The sequence below is a fragment of the Talaromyces marneffei genome, chromosome 6 (genome assembly GCF_009556855.1).
Source record: "Talaromyces marneffei chromosome 6, complete sequence".
Taxonomy (NCBI): domain Eukaryota; kingdom Fungi; phylum Ascomycota; class Eurotiomycetes; order Eurotiales; family Trichocomaceae; genus Talaromyces; species Talaromyces marneffei.
The window spans coordinates 2,052,871-2,080,553 of NC_072353.1; the positions used below are offsets into that span (position 1 = coordinate 2,052,871).

Here is a 27,683-nt window from a genome sequence, read left to right on the forward strand (position 1 = left end):
TTCTCATGCTTGAATACTGCGTTGATAATACCATACATTAGCGATAATGATGAATGAAGAAGAATGATTTTGTTATTGAGTGCAAGTAAAAGTTAAGAAGAGAATTGCGTGGGTGGTCGGTGTTTATAAGTGGTGAGTACCTTGGACGAGTTAAGTCATCACGATGATCGCGTTATTGGGAGCTAGCCTTAGGTGGTTTTAGGCCATCCCGGGGGTCTGGCATCACGGATCCACGGACCCGTTAAAAAAGCTAACTTGAACATTAACTCTCACCAAATCGACAATCACGAGACCTATATCAGAACTAACGAATTGTTAACAACAAGAGAAGAAGAGGAGAAAGGGGAAATAAAACAAAATGGTAAAACCACTATCCTTTAAAGGCGACAAAAAGACCAAAAAACGAAAACACCGCCAAGACGACGAGTCGAACGAGTCGAAACGTACTCCTACAGACCTAATCGCACACGAACAACACGAAGAACAGAACACCACAACAGAAGACGACCAAAACTGGGTTTCCGCCGATGTACCCAGCGATATCAGCGGTCCCGTCGTGATTGTATTGCCGTCCACACCCATACCGACCTGTATAGCCTGCGACGCGAATGGCGCCGTGTTCGCGAGCGAGCTCGAGAATACGATTGATAATGACCCGCGAACCGCGGAGCCGCATGATGTGCGACAGGTATGGGTTGCAACGAGGGTAGCGGGCACAGAAGGTTTTAGTTTCAAGGGCCACCATGGGCGGTTTGTTTCTCCCTTCTTTCCCTCTCTCCCAATCAGTTGAGTCCGGTTGAGTCTGACTTGTATGTGGTGGTTTGGTGTAGATATCTGAGTTGCGATAAATACGGCATTCTGAGCGCAACGGCAGCGGCAATATCCCCCTTTGAATCTTTCATTGCGATCCAACCACCTGATACACCTGGCATGCTCGCATTGCAGACTCGAGGCGGCGAGTCGGATACCTTTATCACCATTACCGAGAAACCCTCCACCACCTCCAATAATACGACGCGAAGATTAATCAATTCCGAAGATGGTGACGAAGACGATAAAGATTCAAAGGAGAATGGGAATAAAAAGATTGAAGTTCGCGGCGATGCAAACTCGATATCGTTTTCGTCTACGCTTCGAATCAGGATGCAAGCGCGCTTCAAACCTAAACTTAAAGCTTCGAAGGAGAGTAAAGCGAGAGAAAAGATATCAAGGAAGGAATTGGAGGCTACTGTGGGGAGAAGGTTGGAGGATCATGAGGTTAAGAGACTGAAGAGGGCGAGGCGGGAAGGGAATTATTACGAGGAGGTGTTGGATGTGAGGGTCAAGGGGAAACATGATAAGTTTGCCTCATAAAAATAAATTAGTGGACTTGATTTAGAAGGGTAAATTGGAGACATCTCAATGATGCATATGATGACATATGCTGATTGATAGAAGCACAAATCATGTGGTAAAGTCATAGTTCAAACTCCTCTTCTGCATGATTATCGCCTGCAGAGACAAGAGAAATCTCATTCCACGCATTAAATGTTCCATTCAATGCAGCTTGGTATGCTCGAACGCGGTTTTGATAGGCCTCACTGCCAGTTTCTTGAGAGTCGCCTAACAGTTCGGATAGGGTTTGCTGGCTCTCACTTTGAGTTTCCTCTGCTGGTGCAACCCCAGTTTCGGATTGTTGTTGCTCATTTGTGTAGGTGATAGATCCCACGGTTGACGTATCTTCACGGTCTTCACGAGTATATTCATCGCTGGTGGAATGGGCATTCGTCGTCTGGTAGGACCTTTGAGAATCTTCACCGAGAACCTCGTCGGCATCTCGTGGCATAGGTCCAATCTCAAATTGAACTGTATCTCCCATTGCCTGCAACTGGAGCCTGGCCTCATGCATTATAGTATAACGAGCCTTTTTGGTTTCTGGTTCTAGGATATCTGCTCCTCGCTCACCCCGCATATGTCGATCATAAGAGAACCTCTTCCCCGAGCACAGATGCCCGAATAATCCTTCCATGGAAACGGATTCATTCCAGTTCTTCTCATCGACCGTACAAGGAAATACATCTTTAGGCTTAAAGGCTTGAACAAGCTCACAGAGTTCTGCATAGGATGAGTGGCGAGAATAGGGGAATGTCTGTTCTCATTAGCATACACAGCAATATCACGTTCGAGGATTCAACATACAATGGTTGCCGTGTCTGGGTAATTTTCTTCGAATGACTTAGATTCACTCAAACTTCTTGTGCCGCTCAACATTGATGCGAGTTCTTTAAGTGAGATATCAGCGTCATCAGCAAGTCCATATTCGTCCAGCGAAAGTGATCTCTCCTTTGACGTAAAAGCCAGCTTCAGCAAGTCCTTTGTCTGCGATAGTACCGACTCATCCGTGATATGCTCTGATAATAGTACCTCGAGTTTCCGTAGTGTGAGTTCATCAGGCAACTCTAGTTCATGAATCTGATACAAATCCCCTTTTCCTCCACCGGCCCCGAGCTCTGGTACTTCGATCCCAGTTCTATCACGGGTGACAATTGGCGTGATGTAGACTGATTTCTTTGATTTCATTGTCTGGCAAAAGGCCCCAGGCTCACAGCTATGTATCCGTACAGAGTTATCGGAAGTCAGACAGCCTGGAACAAACTCATTCCCTAACTGAAATCCGCAGAGAAAAGTGGCCGTGTCGAAACCTGGTGTGCCGTTGCCACGAGATGCGAGAGACATGTATAGACCGTATTGGTATCGATCGACATGTACCTTCATATATATATTAGTTCGTCTGTAACCAAAAGATCCGAGGAATTTTATCCTACCTTGGATTCTAGGAAGGCAGACAAAGCTTGCCAGACTTCTTCATAACCAAAAGTCCATGCTCTGAGATAGAGGACTGTGTCTTTGGGATATCTCCCTACCTTCTCTAGAAGCTCTTTGATCCCTTCTGCTTTTGACGGGAAGTGTCTGTATATATTTGACTTTACAGCAAAAGTTGTGTCTAGATAAATGTTGTCCAGAGTTTTCAACCCACATGCATAAGGCACGAGAGCAGGGTGTCGAATCAATGAATTAACCCACCAGGACTCCGCTTGATTACATGTCAGTAATTGTTAATTAAACATTCAGCTCATGGAACAAAAAGGCACGTGGGAAATACCTCGAATGTCTCCAGTATAAAGTATCGCCTTTCCTTGGCCTTCGATCAATAACATCACTGCGCCTGCGCAGTGATTAGCATCCAGGAGAGTCACGCGAACGCGCTGTAATGGGGTGAGCTCAATTTCAGTTGGAGTATTGAGGGGTATCGGTCTCTAATTTTCCGAGTTAGCTGATGTTCCATGCGTCTTCAAATAATATCGCCATACCAGGATCTTCGCAAGATGTCCATAATGCTGCTTTCTGGCTTCGAGTATACCCTTGGAAAAGTTCATGCGATGAGGGAATTTTTCCAAGCGCAGAAGGAGCTAGACAATGAAAAAATACTCTCATCAGACACTCATCTCCAGGCAAAGTAGATCCATATAAAACCACTCTACCTCTCTAGTCACAGCCGAGCAATATATAAATGGAGACCTGAACGACTCCAGTCCCTGCAAGTGGTCGCTGTGCACATGGCTGAGGAAGCAAACCAATGGGGGTGGTTTGTCTGGCACCTTGCGAAAATAGTCAACTGTTACAACGGGTCAGGTTCGATGCTATGGTTTAACTATTGTCATTGAATATCTATGTTGTGCGAAACGACATACTCCTGACAAACGGAAATTCTGAGCGATGGTTAGTCTAGAACAATATATATTCGGCACTGGAACTTTGCGCCTAGGGTTATCTTACCTGTGACGATCCCGTTGAAAGTCGACATGCTTTCAAGTAAATTATTCGATGGATGACATGTTGAGGTGTGAGATGGACAGAATTTATTCCACAGAGAGAGAGAGATTTTGAGGTTGCTAAAGGAACGGAAGGGAAAGAGGGAAACCCTGAGGCCTGCCCTTTCGGCTGCCAAGAGATATTTTCTTCTGCTCCCCTATACATTGAAAACGCCTTTATACGCATTTCAGAAATATGCTGCTTAGTTTAGTATGATATCTATCTAGGGAGGGTCTAACATCTGTATGGTCATCCCACGACTCCTTAGTAACGAAGTCGTCCAATATTTCCCCAAAAGTAGCATCATAATGATCACCATACACCTGCAGAAATGACGGATCCAAGGCCATATCGTTCCCAAGATCAACTTCGAGATATCCCTGATACATGCTCTCACCATGGCAGATACTATAGCCGGGAGCTGGATCTCTCTGTATCGTTATTGAGTACGCTGCTGATAGTTTAATTGGTTATGCTATCGTCAAAGATGGTGAGATTGAAACCAAGGAAGTCTCAAGACATCTTTCTTCTATGAGTTTCGCATCTTGAGAATAGCCTCACCAATTTGTTTGTTAATGGTTTTGGTATAGTCTTTTTTTGGATTATACGGATTTTATAGGCATACATCGTCAGGATTGCTCCTTTCTTCCCTTTGGCTTAAGTCTTGTTACTTTTGAATGCCATACGTTCTCCCTGATCCTCGCTCAGTTACATCTGGGTCCGACTATCGTCGATAAGCATGCAGAACCGTCAATGGAATGATTACTGCTGCAAAGATGAAAAAAAAAAAAAATCCACGATGAACCAAAAAAAGAAACAACGACCACGGTGGGACTCGAATCCACAACCTTTGGTGATGGCTTTAAGAAGATGAACTTCATTAAATAACCGAAAACCAACGCGCTACCATTGCGCTACGTAGCCATTATTGGGATGATTGAAACACTTTTCGAAATTTATCATTACCTGATAGAGCATCTCCCTACTCTTGTAGAACTAAAGAAACTCAAGCAACTTTTTCGCACTTATTAGTCAGCATCCGCATGATCCTGGCTGCCTGTCACGTGCGTGACCTAAGACCAGCCCAACCCGGCAGTGAACGCGAGGCAACTTTTGAGAAGATCACCAGTAAAAACTGACTAGCACACCAGGGCCAATGGGTCCAGATTATAGTTAGTTATATAGGAGGTTGAAGAATTGTGTCATTATCTTCCCGCTACTGGGAGCGGGAAAGACCTAGGAGCAATAAAAAAAGTATTAGGACGACCGAGGCGTGACTCGAACACGCAACCTTCACCACCGGAAAGTGACGCGCTACCATTGCGCCACCCAGCCATCAGCTGGCGTTTGTCGCCGCCTTAGAAATATATTCAATTCATTCAGTGTGCACTACTTCAACAGCCAAATTAGAGAACATACAGAGTAGTTAGTTACTTGATACCACGTATTATGTAAAAGGAGTAAAAACATTCACCTACTACTGTACACCTTCTCCAACTTCTTGCCCATCTCAAATTGGTAGGTTATACAGTATCAGACTCAAGTTGCATTCACGGCCATCGATTCGCTGCGGCCGAGGCCGGACAGCAAAAAGCGTGGAGTCACAGATGCAATGCCAGCAGCGAATACGTAGTGTCGCGGCCAATCAACGCTGGCGGGGGCATTCAGCAACAGTCTGTACTTGGCTAGAATCGGATTTTTGTGTTTTGCAGTTTGTCATAATGCTGTGGGCAAAGAATAGTTTCTGACCTGTCAGAGCTGCAGTTGCGATGAATGCGCTGGTCACTTGCGAGTTGTCCAGTGCCCTGCCCGTTGTCATGTCAGGGCTTAAGAACGATGCTTCTTCCACTGTCCGAGGAAGCAGGTTGTCTTTCTTTTTTTCCCTCTTCTTCTTCTGTATTTTCGCCTGCTTTTTCATATAAACATTAATAATTCGTGTGCGAGGAAGAGAGGACTGGAGGGAAGAGTCAATGAACGAAGGAAGAAAGAATGTCGGCAGTTCCTGGAGCTAGACGGGCTTAATTTCAATTTGTTTGCAGCTGCTGACCACTCAGCGGCCGTTCCTCATTGATCTGGAATTTTAGAAGGTTTAATCCAGCATCACGCTCTTTTTCTTTATTGTCGCATCTTTGTCGGCAGTTCAGTTTCTCCTGACTCCTGACTCATTGCGCTGTGTTGAGCCTGGCTATTTTAGGGCCTAGGTACATAAGGTCACATTCTCCCCGCTGGACTTGCCTCCATATTCCGAGTGACCTTGGCTTGACCGCACATGTCCACTAGTGATACCCTGGCCAGACTCATTGTATGCCACAAATAGCTGTTATTCGTACAGCCAGACTATTCGGCGTGACCGTGATCTGGCTGTGAAACACTCTTCAAAGTCAAGGCCAAACTAACAGCCGGAGCCGCGGGAAGCGAGTCCCGGTGGCGGCGAGGCCAATAAAGCTAAGCGGAACAAGCATTGATTTAACTATATTGTTCCAGAACGCAGCCTGGTCAAGACGGCCATTGGCAGCTGTTCTACAGTTGTTGCACAGTTGTTGCCAGAGTACGTTCCGACTTTTCATGCTCTTTCATTCACACTCTTCTTGCTCTTCAGACTCAAATCACTTGATGCCGGAGTGTACCTAAATGTATTTCATCTGACTTGACATAGTTACGCAGCTTCGCCGAGTCGCAACGATATCCTTACTACGATCACGCACCACGAACACCACTCGTCCAAGATGCACAAACCATCCATCGCACAGATTGTCTACAATACTACGTTCCCCCGGCCCAAAACCGCCGATCCAACGTCATTCTCAGTGCATATCACTCGGAATCTAGTTCCAGAAGTGAGAATTGAAACAGCGGCCTTCTACGGATCACTCGATTCGATCGAAGCACAGTACCCCGGCCTCGACTATTCATATGGTCCTCATCGCATGCGACTGAGCCGTTTCCCATGGCACCGCAAGTTGTTCAAGGTCTTTGACGAGCTAGGTTTGACCAAGCAGGAAATCTTGGCGCTCTGCCGCTGGGAAGGAACATTATCAGCTCGAGAGAGATATGAAAAAGAAGAAGGCATCAAAGTCCGCGACACAACTGCGGATAGCGTTCGTCCCGCCACTCCGTCACAAGGGCCTTCCGCTCGATTTCATACAAATGAAACTGAGCCATCAACTCCCGAAGATGGCCCGGTGACACCAGAGGAGTTTGTTCAGGATCTACTACCGATGGCGACAACACAGCATAAGCACGTAGACGAGGAGGATTTCAGCGACGAAGAAATGGAGAGTTACGGCGTCCGACTCAATCAACGTCTCATCTACGCTACGGCTGCTCGTGAACGCGGCCATAATATTCCTCTGGATGAGGAATGGGAGCAATGGCTCAAGGAAGCGCGTGAACGAGGCAGCTACGATATGGTGGATGTAGTGCGGACTGGCCAACCGGTAGAGACGAGAACAAATGGCTCTGTTTCTACAATGCCGGCACCAAGCGCAGCCCTGATGAGTCAACTGGCAATAGCGGCGCAACAACCGGTGACGGTATCTGTTCCAACTTTACGTACGGAATCAGGATTTCGTCGACCGTCCACGAATCCGTCGGGGGTCGCTCGATGAAACATCAAATAGAACAGTACTCTATTCTATTTCGACTTCATGCACCAGGTCGCAATATCATGACATACTCATTACTGAGCACCTTTTTTTTTATCAGATCAGGCGCGTTTCTGGCGTTGCAGGCGCGCGCTTATATTTCCAGGCATATCCAGTTCATCCAACGGTTGGCGTTCCTTGTTCCTTTATCCGAGACCTACTTTTAGACCATTGCCTTCTCTTTCAGCTTAGCAAATTCCTTATTGACAAATACCCATGCGAATTTCTCTATGTTGCTTATCGTCGGTCCTATTATTTCCTTCCGCACATCATTACGCTCAATATCCGGCATGTTGACCGTTTCATTTCAGAATTAGCGAAAATGCTTCAATTAGCAGCTCATATTTTTAATCTAGAAATTCTTGAATAATCAATAGCATTCAATGGCTTTAGTCTAATGTGTTCGCATATAGAAATAGTTACCGTGTTTACAATTTTGGTGTTCTCCACTGCGCGGCTCCAACTTATCTTTACCTATGGTATCGATCAGCCTTCCCCGCAGGAGCTTCTTCTTCCTTTACCACCAATATAACACAACCAACACAATCGATTCTGCACCACTGCAATATGCCAGATAATAAGGGGTCATGAGCTGAAACCACGAGTTTCATGCTAAGGCTGACTGCGCACCATGATAAAAGCAATCTTCTACAGCAAATTTGACACACAGGAAGGTGAATTGTGCTCTTCTCCAAGGTCAAAGAATTTCATGACTGACAACTTGAATAGGCCCCAAAGTCGTCCACCAAGTCCCCGATGGCGCCATAGTCCCATCTCCAACAGCCTCACCCCAACAAGCCCCCTTCTTCACCTTCTCCGATATATCCTTCTTCGTAATCCCGCGACAGGAACTATGCGGCAACCTGCTCCAAGTATGTACAAACGGATACCGTATCCTGGGATACCCCATCTGCATCAAATCAGTTCAATATGACCGAAATGAATTCATGTTCAATTTCTGTTTTGTGTTGGCCGAGGAAGAGGATTTCAGTAAATACAAGAGTATTGTGCAGAAGCTTGCGGATTTGATGCATGGATTGGAAGAGCAGAGTGGTTTCCTGAGCCGGGATTTTTCGAAGAGTGGGGAGGGAAAAGTGTATAGTCTATGTGAGACGTTGATGGAAGATTTGAATAGTTATAGTGAATGCATGATTCCTATAGGTGAGTGCGCTACGGCCGATGATCTGTATGTTGCTGACGAGAGAGGATGGAAGATAAGTTGAATACGTTGAACTTCAAGCTTTTCCCCGTCTATCCTGCACCGCCGTATGTCAAATCGTGGGATGTTCCGCTGTTTACTGTTCGATTCGACGCGTTTTTGGATGAGAATTGGGACCTTACACTCCAAAAGGTACCGGCAACTAATCACTCTCATCCGTGGAGTATATGTCTAACAATGCTAGATTGTCCCCTACGTAAACGGTGTGAACAGCGTACGCATCATATCTATTCTGGCCGACGTTGAACTTTCCCTAGCCTACAGAGCGATTCGACACTTACTATACTACGGATGTGTCTTTCTGCTAGATATATTCTCCTTTTCAGCTATATATGCACCTACAGCCTCGTTTAACTCGAGTATTGCCAGCGACGAAGCAATGCAGCAGGAGTGTGCTCGATATGTAAATACTCGCTTTGCGCCGACATCATCGCTGCGCATGGCAACGGGATCACCTCCTTCTTCCGAGTACCGCGGTGACTTATCAGGCAGCGCTTCTCACCATCGAATCGATGATACAGAGGAGGATATCTGGCCAATGATTGGTGACAGCAACGACGATTCTGACACCGACCACGACCACGACAGCCACAAAAACAACGCGGGCTCTTATCTATCTAAAACGCGACGACGACCAAGGAAGAAACGGAAATACCTCGACGGAGTCGGCATTGTCGAGCTCTACGCAAGTCTAAGACAGGGACAAAGCGTCAAGCAATGGTATACACTTAATGCGCGCCAGCTCGCCAATGTTGACATCCGACGATTCATCACATTTGGCATCATCAAAGGGTTTTTGTATCGTGTGCACAAATACGCATATGGACCACGACCGGAAGGGTTTGTATATACATCGTCACATGCGGATATGAAATCATTATCCAAAGCGGCGTCTGCATCGTCAATCAAGGGCGTAGGTGGTATAGGTAGTGGATTGGGATCGTCCATGAATTCTGCGGGTGGCGCCACAACTGCTGGCGAGGATACGCTAGTTAGCAGAGAGAGTTCGATTCGACATGGTCGAATGGGCAATGAGCAGCAACAACAACAACAACAACAACAACAACAACAACAACAGCAAGTCAGCGTGATGTCGAGTTCGTATCAAAGTACGAATAACACGCACACCAACCACAGTCAGAATCACAGCCTCACAAACAGCAACAATATAAACATCCGCCTCGGCTCAGCCGGTACATCATTCGACACCGATCCTCGCCATAACCAAAATCCACATCAAGACGAAAACGAACACACCAATATCAACAGCGAAATTCACTCCACAGAAAGCATACTAGATGACGACTTGGCCGACGAAGAAAGTAGAGAAGGCGGAACAGCGCAGGAGGCGATCCGATTCCATCAAAATCACAAAGCGTTGGAAAAATATCTGGATGGACAGCATTGTTTTGACGAAATATGTACGGAATTGGAGATTAGTGAGCGTGAGTTGACGGCTAGGTTGAGACAGATACCCTGGGTTGTGCATATTATTCATCGATAATGTGTAAATAAGTATCAGATTTGATAATGGTACGAAATGATAATAATTAACGCCTGATTGTCGGGCTACCGTTGACATGGAAATATGCATTTCATGATTCCACCAAACGCCTGACATACCCTGTTTTCCCACAATAAACCGATATTAAAAAGTCATAAACGCGTATATGCATAAATCAGCTAGATAGACCAGTGTGGATAATCTTATTCCTGCTCCTCATCCCACCCCTCCAATTCAGCCTTTTCATACTCGGCCATCGTGACAGGATCAAAGATACTCTCCTCCTTCGAAGGAACAGTAGTCTTGCTATCCTTGAACACAGGCCCAATACAGTCACGCCAACGCTTGCGACGGTCCATGAGTGTACGAGCCATATCGCCGATACCAGGTCGTCCGACTCCCGCGGCACTGACGATGTGACTACCGCCACCTGCGCCGCCGGGCCGATGCTTGGCTTGCGAGCCCTTTTTGCTTTTGCCTAGCGTGCGTGTGCGTTTGAGGTACGCTTGTTGGACTTGGGAGTCTAGATCGTCGTGGATTGTGCTGTATTCTTGATAGGCCATGCGTTCCTTGGCAATTTCTAAAAGACGTGTCTTGCGCGCTCCGTTTGTGAGCATTTGTTTCTTGAGCTCGCCCTGCAATAAACGTAGTCGCTGCGCAATATCGTCGTCGTAATGAGCGTCAAAGTCGGGATTGTCTTCTGCCCCCAAAAAGCCGACGTAGCGCAGTTCAGCTTTTAGTCGTTCATCCAACTGTGCATGCTCCAATTTCGCTGCGGGGACCTTGAAGCCGTTGGGAGAGGCATCAGGAAAAGAAGTTGCAGATGGTTGAGGTTTTGTCTCGGGTTCGCCGAGCGGGTGATCCAAGTCCATGAATGAGTCGCCTCCGAGAAGCCCGTTCATCGATGTGTCGTTTGTCGTCCCATTTGCGTTGGTCTCATCCGGGTCTACTCGATGTTCGTAACGTAAAAGAGAATATAGACGGCTGACGAGCGGTGCCACTGAGACCTTGTCTGTCTCTGCGACTTCATCTGTAATTTGGTCGATATTGCCTCGGCCCTGGTTCAAAGGAAGTTTGTCTTTTTCGTTGGGGTTGTCAATGCTCATTGCACCATCCTCCTCCGCCCATATCTCGGTGTAGTGCTTCTTTCCACGAGGTGGCATTACAAACGGGGTTGTGCGGTCGCCCTGCGAAGGTCAGGAAGGTAACAAACATATACTAGGTTCGACAACTTACCTTTTCTTTCAAAAAAGCAATATCCTCCTCAGTCAGAGGACGAACAAAGGGGTCAACCCAGGTAAGAAAAGTGTTGGCATTGACTTGATTAGTCGGCTTCGCGTTACTAAAATCTTTATCCGGAGGAACTCCTGCCATCATATGCAGTAGGTCACTAGGCGGGAAATGCGCCACGCTGTAAATCTCCCTCTTCATATCATCTGTAGTTTCAGGAGTCACATCGCGAATGTGATAGATTGTCGGATCATCGAATTTCAATGGGTCTGGCCCAAATACTTGGAACTGAGGGACTAGTTGAGCGGGTTCTGGTTGATGAGAATCATCGCTATCCTCTTCAGAGTCCTCAGCCACCGCATCCTCATCTTTGATAGTCGGTGAAGCTAAAGACGGAGGTGAAAGCGACGATGTGCTACCTGTAGCGGCGGTATGTCGAGACTTTTTAGACGATGGAGAGGTAGCTTCGCGACTGCGCTTGCGGTCTCCTACAACCAGTCAGTCACGTACCAACACATAAAAGGGGGAAAAAACATACCGAGCTCTCCACCATCTTGACGAGAAACTTCATGAGCGCCAACAGCAAGAGGGCGATCCTCTTTTGGGGGCCGTTCCTTGCGCTTCTTCAATTTATTCCCCTTGAACGCCCTACTCGTCTCTTCGTCATCGTCAGCTTCCCGTTTCATTTTCACTCTATCCTCCGCCTCCCGCTCCAGTTCCTGTTGGTGTTGATCTTCGATAACGTCCTTCTTTCGCTGTGAGAGCTCTCGCATTCCGGCGTTGCACGTATCGCCCCGCGAGTCAGCTAGCTGACTGAGCGTCTTCAGATTCTCGCTTATGAGTTCTAGGGTTTTGATATCTGGAATATTGCCACCTCCACCGGATTGCTCGAGAAGATCTGAGTATTGCACGGTAACTCCGGCGAAGAGTTTCGCGAATTCGTTATCGAGATAGCCAGGAGCCATTGAAGCGGCGGTCGTCGTGCTTGCGCTCAGGCCGGAGCTGGGTGTTGTGTTGCGACTTCGCGACTGGCGCGAGTCGCGGCCTTTGCCTTTGCCCTTGTTTGCCATGTTTAGATCAAGTCGAAGTGTAGATAGATTGGGAAGCGATGAGAAAATCCGTCAGAAGGGTAAACAGTCTGCCGGGGGCGCATCCTCTGTGGGGGAGGTCTAGGCGGAAGTGGGCGCACCTCAGATGGGTAACAAGCTGGATTGGCGTCAAGTAAATGTTTATGAAGTTCAGAAGGCGGTAAAATCACAAAGAATGAAGAAGAGACTCCCCCAATTGTTGATTGATGTATCGCGCCTTCTGGGGTGGTCGTCCAGTGACGTCTTAGGAAAGCGATGGTAACCGCCGCCCGCGTAGTCACGTGATAACACGCGGCGTCTCGGGCGGAAAGGAGCGAATCAACAAAGGCAGATCAACAAGAGCCGCGCTAGTCACCGACATTCGCTTCTGATTGGATAATATCGTGTAGCCCTCTCCTCGCGAACATCTACTTCTACTTCCTTGGACGTCTCAGGTCTGATCCAACATTATGCGATTGGTGAAAGGCCTGGACCATTCTTTGCCTAATAACTTCGACATAAATATCAGCAGTTTCACCAAAATCTGTATATATTCATCTATATCGGTCTCTAACCCATTGTTCGCCTTCCCATACTCACCTTCCCTTGCCAGACCTAGGCGTATCTGGATATCCAACATGATACTGCTCAATGTGTATGACATGGCATCGCAAGTATTCTTGTTTTTGTTTTAGAACACTCTCGGAAGAATTTATGCACTCCCTACCATCTGGCATCTGGGCATCTACCTATCTGCTTCCGATCTAGATTCACAAGCAAGGGGCTGGATGCGCGCTGAGGTCGCACGCACACGACAGGAGCTTCAACAAGCATTAGGATCTCGCATTACTTCATCCACTATGTCCTTGTATGTACGTACGTACTTGGTGAACTTTAATGGAGCCAGAAATGCTTGATTATTATGCATTCAGGACTAGAAAGCGTCCTTTTGCGATGATACCTAGTGGCGGAGCTTATACTACGAATCATGATCGTCACCTCCACTAACCATCCTTGTATCTGCCTCGTGTATCACCGGAAGAATAAAAAATAACTGAGCGCAGCAACTAACGGTCAGTCAAATGAACAAAGCCGATGTTCTTCTGGGCCCAACTAACGAAAACAATCAGAGGGAAGCGAATGACTTCCGCATTCCCAATTCCGCGAACATGTGTTTACATTCTTTCCCAATTCGGTACTTCCGGAATGGCGTATAACCCTAATTACAAAAGTATTCGACGTCTGCTATTCTTATGTCAATCAAAACAATTTCAATTTTTTTTGTTCTTTGGTTTGACTTCGTGTTAGATTTGAGTATACGGAGATTGATTGATTGACTGTTATGGAGTTGGAGTAGGCGATGATGGTTAATTATCTATCTACGAACTTCTTTAGCGACACCACCAACAAGTACACATTTGATTGTCCTCATGCAGCTATCTAAACAATGAGTACCACGGCAGTCACTCTCTTCACAGGACCAGGGACATTGCATTGTGCTCCTTCACTTCGCAATGGAAACGTATGTTGCCGCCCCCCCCCAAGTCTCCTGAGTATACAGTACTACCAAAACTAGGGCTAACAGCAGCAACAGGGAAACATCATCTTCCACTACGTCCTAGACGGCTCAATCCGCACCCTCTCCAACACCAACTCTCCATCCCAAGAATCTTTCAAGGGCCTCTTATACGTGCCCACGCTCAACGATCCGCCGGCCGCTGTTTGCAATAACCTCACGGCGCCTTACATCCCCACCAACGCAACCCGACGCAGTGATCTGCCCGCAGACGCCCACGACCTACTCGGTCTCGCGCCGTGGGTCAACCCCGAGTGTACGAGGGCATACCTCTCCGCGTCCCGGCAAGACAATGTGTCGGCGCTGATATTCTATCAACCCAAAAGACGGGATTCGGCCAAACCAGAGCCCTCTGCTAGCCCCGTGTGGGATTTGGGGGATGCCGGGCAATGGAAGAAAGAAAATGAGTATCCCGTATATGCGGTTCCGGGGACGGCAGGGACAACTTTAATGCATCAGCTTACGCAGTATGGTGGTGGCGGGGATGGGAGCGATGCACAGACCACAACGGAGTGTACGAGGTTATATGCGCTTATCGACCTGGGTACGTGCTTCTCCCCACTTGATTGATCCCTATAAAAATGACCGAAACTGATGAGTAGTTGCATAGAACCAGACCTGTCCTCAACCATGCCGGGGATGTGGGTCTTTATCCTCGCCGTCTTGGGGGCGATTGTGCTCATGGTGATATTTGCGTTCCTCACCATGCGACATGTGCAGAAGAAAAGGAGAGAGTCGTTGCAGCGACGGCTTGTTTCGGGGGAGGTTGATTTGGAGTTTTTGGGAATTAAGAGGCTTGTTGTTCCGCCGCATATCTTGTCGGCGTTGCCGGTTTATGTTTATCCTGGTGCTGAGGAAGGCGATGAGCACGGAGCCTCAAAGGAGAGAACAGAGAATACATGCGAGGAGACGAATGGTGCAAAACCAAAAGACACGACGACCGTCACCGAGACAGAAATCAACGACAATGCCAGCGACAACAAAAACAACAACCAACACTCCAACCCTCATCATCCCCCTCCAGCCCTCACCATTGTCACCTCACACCAAGACGAAAGTATATCCTCCATCCTCGAAGAAATTCTCCCCCCAGTGCCAACCCGGGCCCTCGGAAAACGACGCCGTACAGTCTCCAGCCAAACTCTAACCCTGACCTTCTCCCAGCACACCTGCGCCATCTGCCTGGACGATTTTGTGCCGGCGGAATCCCTGGTCCGTGAATTACCGTGCATGCACATCTTCCATCCGGAATGTATAGATACGTTCCTCGCGAGGGATGCAAGTACATGCCCCGTTTGTAAACAGAATGTGTTGCCGGAGACGTTTGTAGAGGAGCAGATTGGTGCGTTGTTGGCGAGGAGGGAGGAACGAGTCAGACGGTTAAGGCGGAGGCGGAGACCTCGCCTTCATAATCGCTATGATCATGAGGAGGGGGGCCCTGATTCGCCGGCTTCGTCCTCCTCCTCGGGGGTTGGTGTTCTGGATAGGTTTCGCGCGTGGTTGGCCAGGGACTACGACGACGACCAAAGCCCAGTCCATAGACAAGATGATGAGCCTTTTGGATCCTTGGAGTCAGGTCCAGGGGTCCAGAGACCGGCGCCGGCTGGATTTGCGGATACAAGCAGAGAATCAGAAGAGAGTTATGATCCTGGGAGAAGGGAGATGATACAAAGGAGGGTAATGGTGTTGTTGGGTACACCTGTTGGTCATAGAAGTGCTTCATCGTTGTCGTCACCAGCACCATCTAGCGAACAATAGATTTTGTCGTTTTGTTTTGTTTTTTGTTTTCTTTCTTTTTTGTCCCCTGCATGTGGAGTTGGTTATATCATGTACATATCTTTCCAAGGTTACTTATTACTTATTACGTATGCCAAACCAAATACGTACTTGAAATTTTCAACACTAGATACAGGTATGCCGATAATATTAACATGAGAAGCATTCCAAAAGAATTTCGTAGTCACCAATTTTTGCATCAGTAAACAAAATACTGCTGCGTCAATGGCAACTTCGTCGCCGGCTCGGCTGTGCAAAGCTGCCCATCCGCCTCGACGGTCTATTTTTTCAACCAACCATTAGCATCGCTTCTCCTATCCTTCTCAGTCAAAAGGGGAAGGGGGACATACATATCGCTCCGGATCAACCTTCATCTTCGGCATCACATCGTTAAACTTCATATCCTTCTTCCCGATATTACGGCAATTCCGGACTGGCTCAATGCGTTTGCGGAGGTTGTATGATTGCACCACGCCCTGGGATATGGATGCTTGGGAGACGAACATGATTGACGTTGAGGGAACGAATGTCTTTTGCCTTTTGTTAGTAGTAACTCATGTGTAGTTAGGGGGGAGGGGGACGTGGCTTACGCCGAATTGCGGTCTCATGATCACCGGCTCAACGGTGGGGATGGATGCATTGGGGTCTCCCTGTACGAACGTTTAGTAAAACAGTCTCAAAAATGTAATAGCATAGGGGAAAAAAGGGTGACTACCATCTGCGCAACAGCAATCATACCCCCCTTAACAACAAGCTTAGGCTTCGTTCCGAAATTGTCAGGCGTCCACAATACCAAATCGGCCAACTTGCCCACCTCGACACTACCAATCAAATGTACCATTCCCTGCGCAATGGCCGGGTTGATGGTATATTTACTTATATATCTCTTGACACGGAAATTGTCGGCTCCTGTACCTTCGTCCTCTGGAAGAACGCCGCGCTGTTCCTTGTTTTTATGCGCTGTGTTCCATGTACGTAGGATGACTTCACCGCAGCGACCCATTGCCTGCGAGTCGGAGGACATCATGCTGATAGCGCCCAGGTCGTGGAGGACATCCTCTGCGGCGATGGTTTCGCCTCGGATTCGGCTCTCGGCGAATGCTACGTCCTCGGGAATGTTTTTAGAGAGATGGTGGCAGACCATGAGCATGTCTAGATGTTCGTCGAGGGTGTTGAGGGTGAATGGCCTTGTTGGGTTGGTGCTACTGGGTAGGACGTTGGGATGCTCAACCACAGAGATGATATCAGGCGCGTGGCCACCGCCGGCACCTTCGGTATGGTATGTATGAATGGTGCGGTTCTTGAAGGATTGAATCGTCTGCTCTACGAAACCAGACTCATTCAATGTATCGGTATGAATCATGCATTGAATATCGAATTCGTCACACACTTCGAGACAAGTGTCGATCGCAGCTGGGGTGCTGCCCCAGTCTTCGTGTAATTTCATTCCTGCCGCTCCGGCGATAGCCTGTTCACGGAGACTCTCCACTCCACTGTCATTTCCTTTGCCTGTGATACCAACGTTCACCGGCAAAGAATCGCATGCCTGAATCATCTGGCGCATATGGGTAGGTCCAGGCGTGCAGGTAGTGGCATTGCTTCCAGTACTTGGTCCCGTTCCGCCGCCCAACATGGTCGTGATACCAGAAGAGATAGCTTCATTAATCTGCTGAGGACAGATGAAATGAATATGCGTATCAAATCCACCGGCAGTCACAATCTTGCCCTCGGCAGCAATCACGTCTGTTGACGATCCCACGACAAGATCCGGGTGCACTCCATCCATGACATCCGGGTTACCGGCCTTGCCAATTCCAACAATGATTCCATCCTTGATACCAATATCTGCTTTGTAAATTCCGCTCCAGTCAATGATCAGTGCATTGGTGACGACGGTATCTACACATTCCTTGGCAATCTTCCCGGATGACTGGCCCATGCCTTCACGCAGAGATTTCCCGCCGCCGAATGTGCATTCATCTCCGTAGTGGGTTAGATCTTTCTCAACTTTGACCCAGAGATTAGTAGCGCCGAGCCGTACAAGATCGCCGGTCGTTGGTCCAAACATGCGAACATATGCCTCGCGCTCCATGGAAAAGGGTGCAATAAGGCTTGCGTCTGCGGTTGGTTCAGGCTCATGAGCGAATCCAGCTTGTTGTAATTTGGTCAGAATTGCTTCGACGCGACTAATATCCACCTTGCCGGATGCAAGGAAGTTGCCGCCGCTGATAATTTTGTTTCCGCCGATTTCAACAAGAGTGACCGTCTTGGTGTCACCAGGCTCGAATCGAATGGAAGTACCAGCGGCAATATCCAGACGATATCCATAAGCCCTTTCGCGATCAAAATGGAGTTGTGGATTGGTTTCAATGAAATGATAATGCGAGCCAACCTATATGACTGTCAGCCAGCTCGAGCGACTCATCTGCCTTCATGGAAAGAAGAAAAAAAAATACCTGAATCGGTCGATCACCCTTGCTCATCACTTTAAGCTTAATCCGTTTCCGACCCTCGCTTAGTGTGATTCTCGAATTCTTAACAGTAATCACAGCCCCCGGCTGATTCTCAGGCTCATAATCAGCTGGATCTGGGTCAGGAAATACTGATGATGGTGGAACAGGGAGAAAACTTCCATACAGAGCCTTTTCGAGGTCTCCGTCATCCGTGCTGATGGGGTGGTGCACGGTGACCAGGTAGGTCCCTGTACGGAATGTGCCTTCGACCTGTAGTTCTACGAGGCTAGAGATGACTGAGGGTAGGACATGGCGGCGACCTAGCATGGTTTTGCCGATGGACATGAGGTCGGCGACGGTGTGGTTGCCATCTCGGATGAGCTGATGAACTAGTTAGTTTGGTTGATATGGAAGGATAATATGTTCGGACATACTTCTTGTAGATTAGATGAGATCAAAGCCTATCAAATATTAGAGACATATTTTAATCAGGCGTCTGAACTCGATTGTACACACCGTAGCCTCCGCATGATTCAGTCGAACACCTCGGGCAAGCCTGCGTTGGGCCAAGAGACCCAACTGCGATATCACCAGCTTATCGATCTGCTCAAAAATGATCAGTAATTATCTCGAAGAGGTTCCAATGTTACACGATGATTGAGGTATTATATATATATATATTACAGGATTTGCAGGATGTATAACCAACCTCCTTGGGAATGAGCTGCATTGTGCCTCGTAAGACTGGGTTGAAATGTTTTTATCCGGTCCAATGATGTACCGCCCCAAGGATGTGCCGTTTCGGTATCAGAAAACGGCCTGTACAACACCGATAAGCCTTAGGGGCAGGCTTGGGGTGTAGCTGATCCTGGTGACGGCTGAAGCCTCTAGCAGTGAGAAACAATAAGAAAATAGAATTGAATCTGAAAGTTGATGGAGAAGAATTCCGCGGCTGTCTGACTGCGGGGGCGATTAGCTGTGGTTGGCCGCAATTTGCAGAGATAAGATAGCGATAAGCCTTGACGAGAATATTGCTAAGCTTATCAACACGCATTAACTAGTTAGTTAACTAGTTAACGGTATACCAGTCTGGAGTGCGGTAGTTAGTTAGTTAAACGTTAAACACGAATAGCTTCATTGTATGTCAAAATCACTTCATTTGAAATTCCCAACTAGCATTACAACTGCTCCCAAATACTCAAAACACATAACGAATAATCATACTATTCGACCAAGCAGCATCACGCCTAGACTTCTAACGAGATAAACAAGAAACCCCAGAAAGACTCCCACAGAAAGAAGAAGAAAAAAATCCCGCGCAAAGTATTAGACAAGAAAAATTAAAGCCAGTACAATCACGAGCCAGCTATGATATAACTTTATACTGCATCGCCGTGACAGAGTTTGATGGAGGCTGGATATCTGGAAGAGCTGGATAGATAATCTTACTCATCCGCACCGACTTCGCTCTTGCGCTTCTTCTTGTTGCGCTTTCCCTCACTGGCCGCATTCACAGTCTTTCGCGATGGAGTATCCTTCTTAGCGGGGGTGGGGGCAGGCTGTGCGGGCTGGGCAGCCTTCTTCTTTTCAGGAGAAGCCTTCTTGGCTGCTACCGGCGACGCAGGGGGTTTGGCACCAGCGCGACGGCGCTTGTTGCTTGGAGGAGGAGTAGGCTCCTTGGCCGGTTCATCGGCGCTCTCCTCATCTTCATCTTCATCATCGCTGTCAGAGTCGGTCTCTTCCTCGGCCTCAGCCTCAGCGGCAGCGACGCTCTGTTGGAGTTGGCTGTCGGCCTTGGCGTTGTCGTCCTCTGGGATAGGGAGACCGGCCTTGTAAGCCTTCATCTTGGCGCGGTAGACGGCAAGATTGTCGTTGTAGAGCTTCTTCCAGACCTGCCGACTGTTAGTTTTGCTTGCCTCGTGTAACAAACACTTCCCAAGGGAGAGACGTACCTCCTTCTCTTCGATTGACATGTTAGCCCAACGGATGGTACCCTCGTCAGCAACGTCCTTGGGCTTAGCATCAGGACCGAGCTCGTTGGCAATCAAGGAACGGTTGTGCTGCATGTACAAAAAGTACGGAGTCAAAGCACGCTTGGGCGCATTTGGGTCGGGAGGAGCGCGCTTGCGCTTCTTCTTCTCGCCCGTCTCGACTTTGGCTTCATAACCAAGCGCATGCTGAGCAGCTAGAAGGCCATTCTCATGCAAGCTGGGAAACCCGCCGGCCAGTCCAGTATCGAGACCGATAGGGCCACGATTCAGGACTGAGTTTGCATGGTTGAGGTAGGCGCGTTGCAAATCAGACACGGCCGACTGCAAAGCGGCGAGGCCGACAATAAACTGCGAGTATATTAGTTGTTTGTCCTGTTGAGTAGAATGGTCGCCAAGCGAGAACATGCCGGCGCTGGCTCTTTGAATTTCTATTGCGACGTGGTGCAGGCTACTAGCGATACTGGGAAGGGGTGGTGTTGTTGTTGTTGTGGACCTCGTCATTGCGCGCGACACAGCTAGGAAACAACACCAAAACAGGCAAAAAAAAAAAAATGAGATGAATAATAGGCTGGTTGGTAAAAATACGATCGCGCGACTTGAAAAAGCAGAGAGAGAGAGAAAACACAGAGAGCGCTTTATGTAAGAGTAGAAACGCAAGATGAAGACAGGGTTAAGTTTCAAGGTTGGAAGGGGGGTTTGGTGGTGGTGTTGTGGTGTAGCCGGGCGCAGCGCGACAACAAAGCGATGACATGGGCGCGAAACGAAAGCGAAAGAGAAGAAAAAAAAAATTACCTGGTCGCGAAAACGAGTAAAATCGTTAACATTCACGGACACAAAGGCATCCTTGGCCTTGGACTCGTCCTTGCGTGACATCTTGTTGGTGTGTATTGTTATTGTGTAGAGTGCAGGGTGTAGTAGACCGTGGTATGCTCGAATGTTAAGCAGACGCGTCTACGGTTCTGGGGGGAGCAAGAGGAGGGAGAAAAAGAGGGAAAAGTTTTTTGTCTCAGGCGGGCGGCGGGGGGGTGGGCATGGGGGCCACTAAATAGTGCAAAAATCTGGCGGGCAGGGTTTTGGTGGGTGGCCCGCTGAGAGTGAATTTGCGAGTTTTAGGCGGGAGCGGGCAGGTGTCCACTGTCCACGGCGGCGCTGGCGCTGGGACTGCAAGGGAACCGAACCGGCTGCTTGCGTGACTCCTAACGGTGCCCCAGTGTAGGCATTACTACAGAGCAGACATCTTAGACTCTTAGCGCTGCGTCTCCTGCAGCCCAGGCGCCAGCGCTGCCTCAGAGCTCCCTGTTTCACCCGCTTTCATTGGCCTCGGTTCCAGCTCTCGTCCGGCCGGTGTCTGTGGTCTGTCCCGCACTAGAGCCTACTTGCTCCGACGCTGTCCGCTGCCTCTGTCCAGTGCCACTCGTCGGCCACCAACCACCAACCACTCCTACAGCTGTCCCGTCCCAGCTTGTTGTTTGTTCCTCCTCCTAATATCCAAGGCACTAGTTGGTTCACTACCGGCGCCGTATTCCCCCACCTAAATCAAGGCAATCGAAGCTCTTCTCTCTATCTCGGAAAGCAGGTACCTAGCATACGATTATTCCAATTTATTACCACCCACTCAAGGCAAACCCCGGTGGTGCGTCGTTGTTCTCTCGTGGTCTGCTTGGTACATATTCTGGCAGGCAGTCCCCCGTACTCGGCGCGGCCTACCCACCGAACGGCCAGCTGTCCCTCCCGCAGTGCTCGGCGGTTGTTCGGCACAGTACAGTGCACTCGTGGCTACGTTACGTACTCACTACGCTGACTGGATCACTTTATGGAGCGATGAACAACAAACCTGTTTTACCCGGCTCTTGACTGATTATACCTGAAAAAAAAAAAAAAAAAAACCTCCGAGGAAAATAATTCAATCATTCAATATGAGACTACTGGCAGAATAGAGCCTGGATTCTCATTATCTGTTCGTAACTACTACGTAGTAGATGAAACGCTCAAAGGAATTGGTTTGGTGTTCTGATGCAAGCTATGTTTAGGCATATGACCCCGCTTTATCTGCCCTTACTCTTCGGAGCTTAACGGTACCGTTGGTGACCACGGGCACCAGACAATTAGACAGACAGGCTCGACGGATGACTAAATTGTCACATTCAATTCTGAGACTGGAGATCTAGTTGCTATATAACTATATTCTGTCGCAAAGAAGCGCAACAAGAAAAAAAAAAAACAAATCAAGCTATGTTATCGCACAAGCATATGTCACAATCGTGTATAGGAGATACAAGAGACAAAAAACCATGTCATCATACCAGGCCAGATAAGATCAGGTCGAATCTAGAACTTGTAGACCTGCTCCTGGTCATAACCAAGCTCCTTCAAGTATCCGGTCAGCTCACCCTGGTCCCTGGGGCTCTTCTTACCACCGCTGATAGCCTTGTACATTCCGGGAGGTCCGCAAACAAACACCTTGATGTTCTCCTCCTTGGGCTCCGGGAGAACAGTCTTCAAGAGTTCCTTGGTCACGTAACCCGAGCCACCAGTCCACTCCTTGGGAGGCTTGTCAAGAAGGTAGAAAGTCTTGAAGCGCTGAGGGTAGGTGTTCTCCAAGTGCTGGAGCTCCTTCTTCAAGAGGATGTCATCCTCAGTGACGTTTCCGTAAACAAGAGTAACCTTGGTCTTGTCCTCGGGGTTCTTGAAGATGGCGCGGATCAATTGGTACATGGGGGTGATACCGGTACCACCAGCGATGAGTGCAATGTGGGTGTGTTTGTTGGCGTCCCAAGGGTACTTGGGGAGAGGTCCCTTGAAATCGAGGCTCTGGCCGACGCTCATGCTATCCATGTGCGAGGTCATGGCTCCATTGGGGTAGTGCTTGACAATGAGGTCCAAGTGTCCAGGTGTGTCTGGGTCAGTCAGTCAGCAAATGCTTTTCCGCGCTCGCTTACGAAAGTCATATACATACCTTCATCGGAGATTGGAGTGTAAGGACGGAGGATAGGCTTGCCCTCAGGTGGGGCGTACTTAGTGAGCAAGGCAGCTGTATCCATATCAGTATCGGTATCGATTCATACTGTTACCCACGCAGACTAGAGGAGCAGCTTACACGCAACGTGCAGACCAGAAACAGCCTCCTTATCCTCAAACTCAAATCGGTACCGCTTGGTATCAGGGCTCACAACCTCAATATCGGCGAGCTTCAAATTCACGAATCCCTGGTCGCCGCCAGAAAACACCTTTGCGCGCTCCTTGACTTCTTCAGCGACCGCTGGTTTGCTCTGCATGTACCGGTACACGCCCGTACCTATACCAATGGCACCGACGGCGAAGGCGATGTTTTGCAAGGTATTGCTCTTGGTGGGTGCTTCGGTCGAGTATTTACGGAAGCTCTGTGAATTGAGATTCGTCAGCGATTGATTCAGAAATGGGAGAGGGTTTGTCCGCTTCTGGTACCTGTCTAGCAGGCTGCGAGAGCCTGAAAGTAGCTCTAGCGAACATTGTGGTGGTGAGTATGGTCAAGAAAAGAAAGAAAGAAAAGTATAAAAGAGTGATGGATTGATTCAATTAATCAACGGCGTTATCGCTGTTGAGTGTACGTTGTGGCAGAAAAGCGTAAAGAGAGTGTGGTGCTGTGTTCGGAGGATGTTTTTCAATCAACTAATGTAGGGCGGAGTCCGGTACCTGCGGTCCGAACCAAAGCTGCCATGACGCAAACCCCAGTCCGTTGCCCGATTAGGTACCAGGGCTTGAATATCTTGAGTGAGAGAGTTTCAGTCTGGCAGCTACAGTACGTAGACCGTCTGTTTTCTTCTATTTAGCAGTTCTCTACAATCATACATGGTATGCGATTCAATCATGAAGAGACAGAAACGAATCCTACAAGCATCCACCACGTACGGTAACTACCCGGCGGGCCATCAGTAAGCAGTGATCGGACAATTGGCCAATCATATCAATTTTCATGGTCCTACGAGCTTTTCCATCCCACCGACTGATCTCAACACTCAAAACTTTAGTGAACATTGTGATATCATTCAGATTGAAAAAGGGCATCTCTAGCATGACATATGAAATAGGGAAACCCTCATTGCTACTACTAAAGAGTAGCCAGCTTTTGTTGTGTCCGTAGACGGAAAATCGGTAAATTTCGTATGTTTGAACTTTTCATTGAAATTTTTTGTAACAAACATATGAATGCTATGGCCATTACACAATCATTGAACCGCAAATCCTCAAACCCCAAAGAAAACACAGCATGCTTATGCGAAAGTAGAAGGACGCTTGTAGGCAAAGACCTTCTTGCTGGATTGGGCAGGGACACGGTGAGGGAGAGGGAATTTCAAGCCCTTGGTGAGGAGCTGCTTGATGTAAGGGCGGCGGATGCTCTCGTTGTCCTCGATCTCGATGACGCGGAGAATCTACATCCAAGTCAGTATAATTGTTATCATCCGGGAGTACCAGCAAAACGTACGTGAATGGAGCCGAAGCGGGCACGGTGACGGGCAGCCATGTCCTGGTACAAAGAGTCGACGGCATCAGTTCGGCTGAGCTCACGGAACTCCTTGTACATGTTGTGGGTGCCGGAGCGAGAGTCGTAACGCAACCAGATACCGAAGTTCTTGACCTTGGTGGGACGCTTCTCGGAGATCTGTGACAACCATTAGTTCGGCCTCCTTGTGCAACTGCCTATGATACAGGTGTACATACCACGTTGAGGCTGACGATCTCACCGTTGGCCTTCTTGACCTTCTTGAGCTTGGTGAGGAAGTACCAGAAGCGCGACTTGGCAACAACTGTGTTGGGAGCAAAGATGCGCATGCGGTACAACTTGGGGGTCGGGTTTGCCTCGGTGGGCAAGTGGCGCCCGATGACCTGGTACTCGTTGAGACGGCCTAGTAATTGTCAGTTGTCTGTAATTGAAACGACAAGTTGATCCTCAGAAAATAGTCCCAGCAGCTCGATTCTCGCTTGTCAGGATGTCGCCGCAGTCGTGAAGAGTCGTAAGGAGTCGTAATCGCTGAATGGAAGGGATATAGCTAATCGTCTCGTTTGTCTTTTTTTCATGACTGGAATTTTTTTCACGGTGTGCTAGCTCGTGTGCTCGTAGTGGTCTCGAACATCGAAAATTATCATCGCAACCTCCCAAAAAACTTGACATTCGCGTAGGCAATCTGACTTGTTGTCTTTTGTCCGGTAATACACTCCTTCATGTGGTGTTGGGAATTTTCGCACATCGGTCGGTTCCATGACAAGTCGAGAATCGAGCTGAAAAGTGGTATAGAGTCGCAGGATCAACGCAGAAAAAACAATTGAACGTACCCATCTGGAGAATAATTAATTAGTATGATTGAAACTGATCGACAGACAATGAAATAACTTACTTTGTGTCGTTTGTCGTGTTGATACTCCTGGTGAAAAGGATATGCCGCTGACTTGTCTCCAGCCGAAAATGGAGGATTGTGAAGTTCTTGGGTGCTAGGGCTGTGGCCCTCCGCTTAAGCGAATCTGTGGCTGAGGAGCGGTCTAGCCGTTTTGGGGGAACAGCCAATACCAGCCACAAGTGCGGGATCAGCCCCATCCACCAATCATATCCTGTGGCCAGACTTACTCTGTATAATAACATCGCCGACGAGACGTTGTACTCTGGTTATTTGATGGGATTGTAGATTATCGCGTTCAATATGGCCTCCGTCTTTGCTGACTTCAAGGCGGCTCACGTCCTTCAGTCGGGACCCATCCTGGCCGCTGCTCTCACCCCAGCCGCCACACCAGAAGATTCCCATCGCTTACTAGACTTTGTCCGCGTCACAAACAGCGCCAACTCCGAGGGTGATATCCGCCATCATCTTCTCTACGACAGACAGACAGGCGTGAAATTAACCAAACAGCAAGGAAATGCCTGGGTCAGCGTCGTCAACGCCTTCTGGGTTACTGCTGCAGAGCTTGTCAAAATTGAAGAATACTCCCCACGGGGTAGTTGGTTGAAGGTGTTTGAGGCGTGGAAGGAATTCGTGAATCAACTTATTAGAGGTTATTCCAATAATCAATTCCCATCGTGGACGATACCCTGTCTATACGTTGCGGGAAAGTATCTTCGCGCTTTTGCCATCAAGGCGGATGCATCTGATGCATCCCAGAATACGCCTGGTTTTGGCAATGGATTCCAGGATGATGTGGTCTCTAATGCGGACAAGAATGCCAATCTTGAGGATGCGGCGAGGACTATCAACCGGATGTTTACGCTGTGTCTGGGTGACCGGTAAGTGTCAGATACAACTCTTATTGGATGACATCAGATCCTAACAATGATTAGAGCGCCTATTGAGGAGTCACGGAAATGGGGTATCTACGAGACCACCAACCTTTTATTCAAGACATACTTCAAGGTGTGTGTCATTTGCAAAGTTATATTTCCTATTGGAACTAACATGAAACTAGTTGAACCAAGTTGGGCTATCGAAAAGCGTCCTCCGTGCTCTGCATGCGTCATCAGCAGACATTCCAGAACCTTTTCAATTCCCCAAATCTCACATTGTGACATTCAACTATTATGTTGGACTCATTAACTTCTTGGAGGAAAATTACAAGGAGGTACGACGAGTACTCTGCTGATCGCATGGAACGCTAGCTAACTTGCATTCTACAGGCCGAAGAACACCTTACACAGGCATGGCTCATGTGCAAAACAGACGCATTGAAGAATAAAGAGTGAGAGCGAGAGTCATACGTCTTCCAATAACAATACACTGACATAAGTAGATTAATCCTAACGTATCTCATCCCCTGCAATCTCGTCACTACCCACCGCCTCCCCAGCAAACAACTTCTAGCCCCCTTTCCACGCCTAGAACGCCTCCTCCGTCCTTTATGCGACTGCATTCGACAAGGCAACCTCGGCGGCTTTGATGCCGCCATGTCTGCCGGCGCAGACGAATTCGTTAAACGACGTATTTACCTGCCACTCGAAAGAGGCCGTGATCTTGCTTTGCGCAACCTGTTTCGGAAAGTTTTCATTGCTGGCGGGTTTGAGCCTGCTGCAGCAAATGCAGATTCAGTGCCAATCCGTAGAACGCGTATTCCGTTGACGGAGTTTGCGGCTGCGTTGAGGATTGGGAATCAAGCCGATGAGAAGGTGCGCATTGATATGGATGAGGTGGAGTGTTTGTTGGCCAATATGATTTACAAGGTGAGTTCTACCCTTTCCAAAACCTGTAACAAGACCGTGGCTAATTGATTATGATTGTTGCTAGAATATGATGAAGGGTTATATTTCGCGAGAACGTGCTACAGTTGTACTGAGCAAGTCTGGCGCGTTTCCTGGAACAGGGGTGTGAGCGGATTCGTTGCTCTAGTCTCATAATTCTTCAAAACACCCGTTTG

At 48.2% G+C, this 27,683-nt stretch overlaps 11 protein-coding genes and 1 non-coding gene across 12 annotated transcripts; 5 read left to right on the plus strand and 7 right to left on the minus strand.

Annotated features, from left to right (window-relative positions):
- Positions 1-358: 358 nt before the first annotated feature.
- Positions 359-1,353, plus strand: EYB26_008248 (uncharacterized protein; the record flags this gene model as incomplete). The annotated part of the gene is made up of 2 exons (XM_054267504.1): positions 359-750; positions 831-1,353. The coding sequence occupies 2 exons, from the start codon at positions 359-361 to the stop codon at positions 1,351-1,353; spliced, it is 915 nt and encodes a 304-aa protein (XP_054123479.1).
- A 103-nt stretch (positions 1,354-1,456) lies between these two features.
- Positions 1,457-3,844, minus strand: EYB26_008249 (uncharacterized protein; the record flags this gene model as incomplete). Its single annotated transcript, XM_054267505.1, has 8 exons — positions 1,457-2,128; positions 2,179-2,748; positions 2,805-3,073; positions 3,143-3,296; positions 3,351-3,449; positions 3,522-3,655; positions 3,732-3,749; positions 3,817-3,844. 8 exons carry the CDS (start codon positions 3,842-3,844, stop codon positions 1,457-1,459), a joined length of 1,944 nt encoding a protein of 647 aa, XP_054123480.1.
- A 1,271-nt stretch (positions 3,845-5,115) lies between these two features.
- EYB26_008250 lies at positions 5,116-5,187 on the minus strand. The gene has a single exon. It is a non-coding gene; the product is annotated as a tRNA-Arg (tRNA).
- A 1,391-nt stretch (positions 5,188-6,578) lies between these two features.
- EYB26_008251 (uncharacterized protein) lies at positions 6,579-7,460 on the plus strand (the record flags this gene model as incomplete). The annotated part of the gene is made up of 1 exon (XM_054267506.1): positions 6,579-7,460. The coding sequence occupies one exon, from the start codon at positions 6,579-6,581 to the stop codon at positions 7,458-7,460; it is 882 nt and encodes a 293-aa protein (XP_054123481.1).
- A 667-nt stretch (positions 7,461-8,127) lies between these two features.
- EYB26_008252 (uncharacterized protein) lies at positions 8,128-10,219 on the plus strand (the record flags this gene model as incomplete). Its single annotated transcript, XM_054267507.1, has 4 exons — positions 8,128-8,170; positions 8,226-8,657; positions 8,711-8,847; positions 8,900-10,219. The coding sequence occupies 4 exons, from the start codon at positions 8,128-8,130 to the stop codon at positions 10,217-10,219; spliced, it is 1,932 nt and encodes a 643-aa protein (XP_054123482.1).
- A 203-nt stretch (positions 10,220-10,422) lies between these two features.
- On the minus strand, positions 10,423-12,519 carry EYB26_008253 (uncharacterized protein; the record flags this gene model as incomplete). Its single annotated transcript, XM_054267508.1, has 3 exons — positions 10,423-11,406; positions 11,456-11,937; positions 11,988-12,519. 3 exons carry the CDS (start codon positions 12,517-12,519, stop codon positions 10,423-10,425), a joined length of 1,998 nt encoding a protein of 665 aa, XP_054123483.1.
- Positions 12,520-13,963: 1,444 nt separating this feature from the next.
- EYB26_008254 (uncharacterized protein) lies at positions 13,964-15,850 on the plus strand (the record flags this gene model as incomplete). Its single annotated transcript, XM_054267509.1, has 3 exons — positions 13,964-14,038; positions 14,111-14,636; positions 14,703-15,850. 3 exons carry the CDS (start codon positions 13,964-13,966, stop codon positions 15,848-15,850), a joined length of 1,749 nt encoding a protein of 582 aa, XP_054123484.1.
- A 217-nt stretch (positions 15,851-16,067) lies between these two features.
- Positions 16,068-19,051, minus strand: EYB26_008255 (uncharacterized protein; the record flags this gene model as incomplete). The annotated part of the gene is made up of 8 exons (XM_054267510.1): positions 16,068-16,148; positions 16,219-16,398; positions 16,459-16,518; positions 16,584-18,260; positions 18,325-18,702; positions 18,756-18,782; positions 18,838-18,924; positions 19,031-19,051. 8 exons carry the CDS (start codon positions 19,049-19,051, stop codon positions 16,068-16,070), a joined length of 2,511 nt encoding a protein of 836 aa, XP_054123485.1.
- A 715-nt stretch (positions 19,052-19,766) lies between these two features.
- Positions 19,767-21,185, minus strand: EYB26_008256 (uncharacterized protein; the record flags this gene model as incomplete). The annotated part of the gene is made up of 3 exons (XM_054267511.1): positions 19,767-20,213; positions 20,274-20,660; positions 21,105-21,185. The coding sequence occupies 3 exons, from the start codon at positions 21,183-21,185 to the stop codon at positions 19,767-19,769; spliced, it is 915 nt and encodes a 304-aa protein (XP_054123486.1).
- Positions 21,186-22,640: 1,455 nt separating this feature from the next.
- EYB26_008257 (uncharacterized protein) lies at positions 22,641-23,801 on the minus strand (the record flags this gene model as incomplete). Its single annotated transcript, XM_054267512.1, has 4 exons — positions 22,641-23,209; positions 23,269-23,343; positions 23,410-23,692; positions 23,757-23,801. The coding sequence occupies 4 exons, from the start codon at positions 23,799-23,801 to the stop codon at positions 22,641-22,643; spliced, it is 972 nt and encodes a 323-aa protein (XP_054123487.1).
- Positions 23,802-24,562: 761 nt separating this feature from the next.
- Positions 24,563-25,926, minus strand: EYB26_008258 (uncharacterized protein; the record flags this gene model as incomplete). The annotated part of the gene is made up of 5 exons (XM_054267513.1): positions 24,563-24,721; positions 24,775-24,951; positions 25,011-25,195; positions 25,681-25,711; positions 25,912-25,926. The coding sequence occupies 5 exons, from the start codon at positions 25,924-25,926 to the stop codon at positions 24,563-24,565; spliced, it is 567 nt and encodes a 188-aa protein (XP_054123488.1).
- A 58-nt stretch (positions 25,927-25,984) lies between these two features.
- On the plus strand, positions 25,985-27,637 carry EYB26_008259 (uncharacterized protein; the record flags this gene model as incomplete). Its single annotated transcript, XM_054267514.1, has 6 exons — positions 25,985-26,562; positions 26,617-26,689; positions 26,742-26,894; positions 26,950-27,011; positions 27,063-27,489; positions 27,554-27,637. 6 exons carry the CDS (start codon positions 25,985-25,987, stop codon positions 27,635-27,637), a joined length of 1,377 nt encoding a protein of 458 aa, XP_054123489.1.
- Between the last annotated feature and the right edge of the window lie 46 nt (positions 27,638-27,683).